Genomic DNA, 9,597 nt, shown 5'->3' on the forward strand with positions numbered 1-9,597 from the left:
CCAAAACTACTACTCCCATCATGCTTTTCAATAATTACGAAAGGAAAGGAGTCTTGGAGATTGTAGTCCTGCCGTGTGGCGACACATGGCCCTCCTTCCTTCTTTCAAGGCTCGGAAACCCCGTGCGCAGCGGAGCGGCCTCTCTTTTCGGCGTCGGCCATTCTGAGAGCGGGTGGTGGGTGAGCGCTTGGCCTAGTTCGATTTTTTTCTCTCTCTTTCAGGTTTGGCGCTGAACGAAGCCTTGATTTTTCGATGTTTTTCCCCTTCTAGGTACAACCATCACTAGGCGCTCTACCGCCGCCATGCAGATCTTCGTGAAGACCCTAACGGGGAAAACCATCACCCTCGAGGTGAGGAAGGCAGGCTGGTTAGTCTGCGGACCTCTGACCGGTGCTCTTTTCAAACCGGTTCCCTTCCCTTTTCAACCTTTCTGTTCCTTTCCTTTGGGGTGGAGGTGGGCATTTTGTCGCGGGAGTAAAAATGGTGCCTCGCTGCAGACTGGACGTTAGAAGGCTCTTCCTCGTGGGCGTTGAAGCGAGGGAATGAGCGGAGAGAATTGGTATTTTCGTCAGTGGAATAATGCTACAAAGAAGTAAATTAATAGGAAGACTAAACTTTTTGCAATGGTTTAAAGGATTAGGGCAAAGATGGCATTGGTTAGAAAATTGGAGGTCTATGCAGGAAATCCAGAAGAATGCAGTTTTCAAATTTCTGCTCCATTTTTTTCAGGCACAAAAGTACCGAAGCAATTGCAGATGTTATTTAGTGCTGTTTCTAGTATGTAGGTAACGTGGGCCAGAGTAAGTAGTTACGGCAAAGGCCTCTTAACATCTCGTGTCCCATAGTTGCCAAGCCGGGAGAAGACATGAGAGCAAACAGTTCCTTTTGTGTAGCGCAAATTAATTTAATCAAGTGAACTCTTGTTCCTTGTGTATTGCTAGAAAAAGCTTTACCTGCTTTTTGCCTGGAATTGTTTACATACTTGATGATATTGATGTTGAAACTAAGCCACTCTGAAAAAAACTTAAGTGAATAGCATTTTAAATTACAAAAATAAATACTAGGAATATACTATTTCTGTAATATTTACTTGTTTCCATGTTTAATTGCTTTTGCTTTTCCTCAACTTCTCTGTATGTGATATGTAATGACGCTTGTTAAAGTATTGTTGGTCATTTTCATTAAAAATATCTTAATAATTCCAAATATAAGGATATAAGTATGGTTTACATTGAATTTTAAACATGATAACTCTTTGGTAGAATTGAAATTATAATGCCAAGGGCAACGTGCTTTTAAACTGAAATAGTAATAAATTATCTAATAGACCTGTTTAATTTGAGCCTATTTTAATAAGCATATAAACCCTGAATTGAGAAATCAGCAATAGCTGTAAGTATTAGAAAATGAAGAATAAAGCAAAAATGCTGTGTAATTCAACACACAAACATCTGCAACACAACACCCCAAACAAAACAATTAATTGTTGATAAAAGTCTGGACAGTGGGCATGCAATAACTGGAGACAGCAGAGTAGAAGAAAACAAACTGGAAAAAGTTGCAAAACACAAACAGCTGAAAATGGAAGTAGAACAATTGTGATGACATATCATTACTATGATAACTATAGTAATAGGCACTTTGAGTGCAATTTCAAAGCATGCAGGACCTTTTGAACATTAGCATTGGCATGTCATGTCCTTTTGGGGCAGCTCGTCCACCTTTGGTCCCCACCTGTCACTTAGCTCTTACCTGTGTCTCCTAGTAGCTGTAGCATGCATGGTGGCTACACCCCGGGCAACAGCTTCGACAGGCTGGCCAAACCAGGTTGAGGATAGCTGTTGGGTCATTGACCTTCGGTGAGATAGACACTTGTCTATCCCAAGCATGTGAAGATAGATTCCGGCAGATTGAGCGAATGAAACCTACTAGAATAGGACAACGGTCATGAAGGTGGTCTCTGCAAGCGATGTGGTATGCTAAGCGCGGCACGGCATGAAAGACGCCCTGGTCAACCACTGCGCCCAGCTTGGCAAATAAACGATGTTCTCGGAGTCGCTGCAAGACCAGACGCAAGATGGAATCTGGGAAGCGAGAGTGAGGCTGACTGTGCACCTCCTCCCTCACTTTAATCCAATTCATGTGCAAGTCTTGACATTCCCTTAATTAGATGTCAAGGTCCTTTTCGAACAGGATGGACAAATATCACAGCATTGACAAAATCACTATCAGTCAATTGCAAAAGGGCAATTTTACTTGGAACAGCTTACATACCTAGGAATAGCTTATATACAATGATACTTTTTAGCACCATGAAACATCCGACTCCCTGGTCATTGGGAAGGGATTAATAGATAAAACTGCCAATATCTGGCTGATTGTGCAACCAACTGTAATATGTATACTATGTATCTATAGCTTGTTTGACTCTATAAGCCTTTAAGTGCAATTTAAAACTTTTACTATAGGTTGAACCATCTGATACTATAGAAAATGTCAAAGCCAAGATCCAGGATAAAGAAGGTGAGTACTATAACTTATTTGAGATTTGAGGATTGCTTGTGTCCTAAATTACTCTGGGCAGTTTACATCCCAAGTAGAAAACAATAAATGGAAACAATAACTAAAACTCATATTTGTAAAATTACACTGGATAAACTTCTTTTATGTTGCAATCCTAAATTCAGTATTTTACGATAATAGATCTGTGCATGAAATGGAAAAATGTTTTATTTTGAACCCAGAACAGACCAGTACATTCCAAAAGTTCTTCATTGTTTCAGACTAGCCATGATTCAATAGAAGCCTAGAATACTTTGGTTATCTGACTTTAGATCAAGTAAAAGCCTTATCCTGTAGGCAAATTTGGCAAGGCTGATGCAAATTGTTCTCTTTCCTTAGGGGCTGTCAGCATGGCATCTCACTGGATTGCCTGCCTGCCAGTTTCCCCTTGTTTCTCAGCCATCACTGCCAGTGTTTATGTTGGCATATCACGTTTGTCCACCTGTTTCCTGATTTTCCCAGCACCTTTCCCTCCTTTCCATAGTCACTGATCTTTCTCTCCAGCACCTTTCTTTCCTCCCTTTGTACAACACACCAGCACCAGCACCAAACACCCCAATGTATGTTAAAAGCATATTGTTGAGCAACGCTTTAGCAGTCTGGTGCTTTCTAGCCATAATAGACTCAACTTCCATCATCCACTAGCCCAGTGGTCAGCAAGCCGCGGCTTGCGAGCCACATGCGGCTCTTTACACACTTTAATGTGGCTCTTCTGTGTGCTGGGCGCCCGCTCCCCTCCCTCCTCTCGGGCACTTCAAAACAAGCGCCTCTTTCCCTTTTTTCTTTTCGACCCACAATGATTAGGGAGGATCCTGAAGTCGGGCGGGGACGAGAAGCAAGGAGGCAGAAAAAGAAACGGAGGCTAAGGAACTTCCCCCCCACCTCCTCCCAGCAAAAATCTAACCGGGGAACCGGGCGGGCAGTAGCAAATTAGCCGATCACGCCGCGTGATCAGCTAATTTGCTACTGCCCGCCGGCTCCCTGATAAGATTTTTGCGGGGGGGGGAAGCTCCTTGCCTCCGTATCTTTTTCTCCCTCCTCGCTTCTTGGGGCTAGAAGGCCTCCAAGGTCCCTTCCAACTCTTATTCTATAAGGTCGTTGCAAATTTGATGCAGGAGAAGTTTCTGACAAGTGGAATGACGAGAAGCGAGGAGGCAGAAAAAGAAACGGAGGCTAAGGAATTCCCCCCCCCCCGCCTCCTCCCAGCAAAAATCTAACCGGGGAGCCGGGCTGGCAGTAGCAAATTAGCCAATCACGCCGCGTGATCAGCTAATTTGCTACTGCCCGCCGGCTCCCTGATAAGATTTTTACGGGGGGGGGGGGAGCTCCTTGCCTCCGTCTCTTTTTCTCCCTCCTCGCTTCCTGGGGCTCCACCAATGGGGGAGCAAGGCCCGCCCAGCGCCAGGCTTTGGGCTAACACAGAGGTCTGCAAAGTTGGCTGTTTTAAGACTGGTGGACTTCAATTCTCAGAATTCTGGGAGTTGAAGTCCACCAGTCTTAAGAGCCAATTTTGCAGATCCCTGGGCTAATATGATTGATGCCCTTGGTGGACTTCAATTCTCAGAATTCTGGGAGTTGAAGTCCACAAGTCTTCAAGCTGTCAGGTTTGAAGACCCTGGTTTTTTTTTTTTCTCTAAAGGGTTAGGGGTGCAAGGGTCTTGCAACTTGACAGCTTTAAGACTTGCATGCTTCAATGCCAGAGTTTCTGAGCCAACATGACTGGAGGAGGAATTCTGGGAGTTGAAGTCCACAAGTCTTCAAGCTGTCAGGTTTGAAGACCCCTTGGGGTTTTTTTCCTAAAGGGTTAGGGATGCAAGGATCTTGTAACTTGACAGCTTTAAGACTTGCGTGCTTCAAATGCCAGAGTTTATTGAAACTAAAAACAGTGTACCATCCTATGTATTTTCGGTTTTAAAAGTGTGGCTCTCAAAATAAATTTCAATCGTGGTTTTGGCGAATTTGGCTCAGTTGAAAAAAAAAGGTTGCCCACCACTGCACTAGCCAGATGGCCCAATTTGGTTATTTCACACATATAAGAGGATTCTAGCCAAGATAATTATGGAAGGCAGTACTGTACCTAAAATCTGACAGTAATTCTTTTCTGTCATTTGAAAAAAAGGAAAAGAAATACAGCAATCATATTGTGACTGTATAAATGAATTGAATGCAGCTTAGGTAATTATTAGAGTAGGGCTGCTTTTATTCAGATCTCAGTCTACGGATCCAGCCATCGCCGGATGAATGGGATTGTCTTCCAGATATATGTGATGTTTAATCTGGAGTGCTCCTTTGTGTTGAAAAAGTGGGGGATCTTTACATGCATAAAACAGAAAGGTGATTTTTCTTCCCATGTGAATATAGAGCATGCTGTAATCTTTAATACATCATGGTTTTAAACTAGCATATGATAATACAATGCTGGAAGTATCACCTTTTAATATTTTTCATTTGCTAAATATTGTAAATCTAGTTTTGCTAAATATATATATATACTTAGTTTTTCTTTGTTTAAAAAATAACTCATAAAAAGGAATTATTAGCAAACAGCAATAGCACATAAAATTAACATTTAAGTTATTTGACCAGCATATTCAATAGTCCGGAGAAATTTATTCATAAAATGCATATGAAGATATTGCAAGTCATAAAAGTATTTGGTTCTGTGTATTATTTAATACATCCTATTGTGTTCACTTTTCGAAATGTATTATTTACTATAGTTTATTTAATCATATGTCAGTGGGGTTGTAGTACAAAGCAGGCGTGAATCTGGCTGCTACTGACAGGATAATGTGTATTTTGATACATTTCTTAAACTAGACTTGGAAAATATTGAATTTCTTTTACAAATTGTTTAGTATGACTGTTGCTAATTACTTCTTATTTCAGAAGAATTTTAAGACAATCCTAAAAAATGTTTCTTTTATCCAGAGCAGGGCTGTCAAACTCACGGCCCGCGGGCCAGATGTGTCATGCGCTGCCCACGCCCGGTTTAGCGGGGGGGGGGATAAGTTATGATATGTCATGTGATGATGAGTTTGACACTCCTAGTCCAGAGACTTAATAATTTGTGGGATATCATTCTGTAAATAAACTTGTACCAAGTTGTTTAGCGCCTGTAAGTAATTCTAAATTCTATTGAGTCTTCTGCTAATTCCAGTTCCAGCAAATGATTTATAATATAATGGCTCATTAGAAGAGAATATACTGTTCGTAGCTCAGGGTTGCACTGTAAAGGCCTTGATGCATTCTGAGCTTGGTTGTTTGCCTGTAGACATATCAGTGCCAAAGTAGTTAGCATCATCAGTGCTAGTAAATGCAGGGTTAGCTCTGTTTAGATACAGTAGCTTAATCTGCCAGTATTGGGGGTGTGGTTTTCTCCTTGGTTATAGATTACCTATGCTGCTTTTGCTTACTTTAAAGGTAATACAAGGTGGCGAACGTACACAACAACCCCGTGAGATCCTTGATTAGGATGTTGCTTTTCTGCTTGATTTTTGTTTAGTGTTAATCCCTGCTTATCTGGGAACAAACTCAACACTCACTAGCAGTAACGATGTTACCTAGTTGGTTTATGAATTGTCTTCAAGCAAACAACCAAGTTTAGAGAACATCAAGCACTCCATAAAAGTCTGTTTAATGCACTTGTATGTTTCAAATTTAAAAGGGGCAATTAAGATTAACAAAAGCTTTATAGTTATTGAGAAATTTCTCAAGAGATATTTGATATATTTAATGTGATATTTTATAAACTGATAGTATTTGAAATGTATCTGCCCTTCACAAAGCAGATAGGATTAACAGTGAAATAAATGAATTGAGAATAATTGCTTACAAACACAACAAAAATCTTTACTTTTTTTTCCAACAAGGAATTCCTCCTGACCAACAGCGTTTAATTTTTGCTGGCAAACAATTGGAGGATGGACGTACTCTGTCTGATTATAACATCCAAAAGGTATTTTAACATTTGAAACCTGTTAATATAATAATTTCATAATATGCCCTTGCCTACTGCATTGTAAATCGTGCAATAGACAAATGGCAAACATTCCATTTTCTTGTGGCAATAGTTATATATTGTATATGAATAGGTCCTGATTCTATTGAAGATACCTTTTCTGGTCAGCACAATTTGCTCTAGATGAGTTCATTTGCCATCAGTATGTATTGCTGACTTGAATATTGCTAAACCCAAAAGTTGTAAATTTATCATACTTTAGCAAGTAGGAGGTTATCTTTGAAGGAATGAGATTTGAAAGGCATAATGATGTATCACAATTATTGTTTTTTCTGCAGCATCTGTAGTAAGTAGGCAATAGTTTCTGGTTACCAGGAATTTTAATAATTTGCGCACCACCACTTCATTTTCAAGTTATAACAAACATAGCTAGATTTTCTCCATAACAATCTGTCCCTAATTTGATCCTTTATGTTTTCCATGGTGTACCAATCATCACTGAAACTTAAGTCCATCCATTTTACTCTCTTTGTCCTCTTCTTCCTTCCAGTTTCTTCAGCATTAGAGTCTTTTCCAGAGTCAAGTCTTCTCATAATGTCCAAAGTTTTAACAGAAGACAAAATTAATTATTTTCCTTTAAATTATTAAATTATCTCCTGGTGCATGATTTACAATGCAGTAGGCAAGGGCCAGGTTTTGCATTTGGTTCAGAGTTACTTTGGATTTTAATAAACAAGGTTTCATAAGTCTCAATTTTACTTATTTTATTGGCATTAGCATTTAAGCACCAGTTATGTTATACTGATTTTCCAAGTATGCTGGTTTTTTTAAGGAAGGGTAAAGCAAGCATACTATTTCAGAATAGCTGCAAAGTGAGCTGAATGACTTGACCAAGCTTCATGACTGCATAGAAAACTATCTTCTGATTTCCTTGTCTAATTCTGAGCTTTTTGCTGCATCACAGAAATGCTCAAATCTGGATGTTTTTCATCCTTAAAAATATTGTTTTCTTTTTTTAAAAAACCAAAATTTAGGAGTCAACACTTCATCTTGTGTTGAGACTTCGTGGTGGGGCAAAGAAAAGAAAGAAGAAGTCTTATACCACTCCTAAGAAGAACAAACATAAGAGAAAGAAGGTGAAACTTGCTGTCCTTAAATACTACAAGGTAAAATCAGCTTCACTGTTGCAAATTGAATTCAGAAGAAAGAGTTGGTAGTAATAAGCTGCAGATTCTTAGAAAAAAATATTTTTAAGCCTGCCTTTTTTAACATAAAGCTCAAGGTGATATATAATCATGTATATGTATGTGTGTATATATATATGTATAAATAATCATAATATATATAATTTATACAGGTTTTTTAGAGTCAGCTTTATATAGTAGTTAAGATTCCAGGTTAGAAAGGAGGAGACCACAAATTCTAATTCCACATTAGGTACAACAACCAGATGGGTGATTTTGAACCTGTCACTTCCTTTTAGCCCTATGAAAAGGAAGCAATGGCAATCATTTCTGAAAAATCTTGCCAAGTAAACTGCAGGGACTTGTCCATATAGAGTTATATTGTAAAATTCAACATATCAATATGAATAACATTCAATATCAATTATTGCTGGTAGTTTATTTTGCTAGAAAGCCATTCTCCTTCAGGTGGCAAATGCAATCTGTTTTGTGTATGCAGAACTAGAACTTTTGGAAGCTACTACCAAACTGAACGAATAGTACTAGTTCAAATATTTAAATTGTTTGTTTTATACTAATTATTAATAATTTATCCTACAACTTCATTCCAAAATTCTAGATTTACAGCAATATAAAATGCAAAAGATAAAACAATAGAAGATATGTTTTATTTGCTGCCTTCTTAGCTTGGGAACCACATAAGTGAAACATCAGCCAAAATCAAACTTTTGGCAGTTCCTATGTCAGGTTCATAACCAGAGAGGCAGTCTCCCAGATATAGGCCCAAATTGCTAGCCCTTTCAACTGTTTGATGGCTAATGCCGGTATGATCATTCATAATCTTGTATTTTATACCAGTTGGCAGCCTGCATGCTGCATTTTGCATCATTTGCAGTTTCTACCTACTACTTAACTTCTTAAGTTGCATGTACAGAACATTGCATTAGTTTAGACCACGTGTGTCAAACTTGTGGCCCACAGGCTGGATGTATCACATACCCATCACGACCAGCCCAGCTCCGCGAAGGGAAAAATCATCACAATGTCACGTGACAGCAACATGACGCCACAAGTTTGACTTCTGTGATTTAAACATACAAAGTCTGATCATTTGGGGAAAGATTGTGCAATTACTGAATGTTCCCCCCAAAAATTAGCAGGCTGTCTCGCCCTCTACTTTCTACTCTCCTCTTACTCAAGAATGGGTAGCTCTATTCAAGTCTTCCTTTCCATCGTGCAGAGTACTGAATCTTTCTAAAGACAGTTGTTCCAAAAACTTTTTATGTGCTAATTATAATTTTATAGATAAGCCTGCTTTTGAAGTAAATGCAGTACTGTACTATTTATTGAGGATTTCTTCTTACAGGTGGATGAGAATGGCAAAATCAGCCGTTTACGCCGTGAGTGTCCCTCTGAAGAATGTGGGGCCGGAGTGTTCATGGCTAGCCACTTTGATAGACATTATTGTGGCAAGTGCTGCTTGACATACTGCTTCAACAAACCAGAAGACAAGTGAATATGTCTGTTTTAATAAAAACCTTTAAACATTGCTGTGCTTACTTCTCATAATTGCAAAAATGTATAAAGCAGGGATTTATAAAAAAAAATTAAAGTGTACTTCTATTGTAGGGACATGATATGCTCATAAGTGAAAAACAGAGGACGGAGGACATTATTTTGCATAAAGTTACCTGCTAACTGTAGCTCAGACAAAACCATACTTGAATTTAAATACACTATAGTTCCAATCCCTTTTTTTAAAATTATAGAACTAGAACAGCTTTTTCAAAAGATGAGGATTTTTAATGCTACTTTTGTTTTGTCGTAGGTATTTTTTTGCCTGCTTTGATAGTTGTTTTAGTTCCTTTTGCAGAAGTTGTGTTAGCAGAA

At 38.9% G+C, this 9,597-nt stretch overlaps 1 protein-coding gene across 2 annotated transcripts; it reads left to right on the forward strand.

Moving 5' to 3' along the window:
* The first annotated feature begins 98 nt into the window (after window positions 1-98).
* On the forward strand, window positions 99-9,256 carry RPS27A (ribosomal protein S27a). 2 transcript variants are annotated; one of them, XM_081943107.1, is made up of 6 exons: window positions 99-179; window positions 271-350; window positions 2,469-2,523; window positions 6,435-6,520; window positions 7,558-7,689; window positions 9,074-9,256. In XM_081943107.1, exons 2-6 carry the CDS (start codon window positions 303-305, stop codon window positions 9,221-9,223), a joined length of 471 nt encoding a protein of 156 aa, XP_081799233.1. In that variant the 5' UTR covers window positions 99-179; window positions 271-302; the 3' UTR covers window positions 9,224-9,256. The 2 variants fall into 2 exon arrangements, with proteins under 2 accessions (XP_081799233.1, XP_081799234.1); XM_081943108.1 differs by having other exon boundaries at window positions 109-175.
* Window positions 9,257-9,597: the final 341 nt, after the last annotated feature.

Source organism: Natrix helvetica (genome assembly GCF_964273705.1).
Source record: "Natrix helvetica genome assembly, chromosome: 2".
Classification (NCBI taxonomy): Eukaryota; Metazoa; Chordata; class Lepidosauria; order Squamata; family Natricidae; genus Natrix; species Natrix helvetica.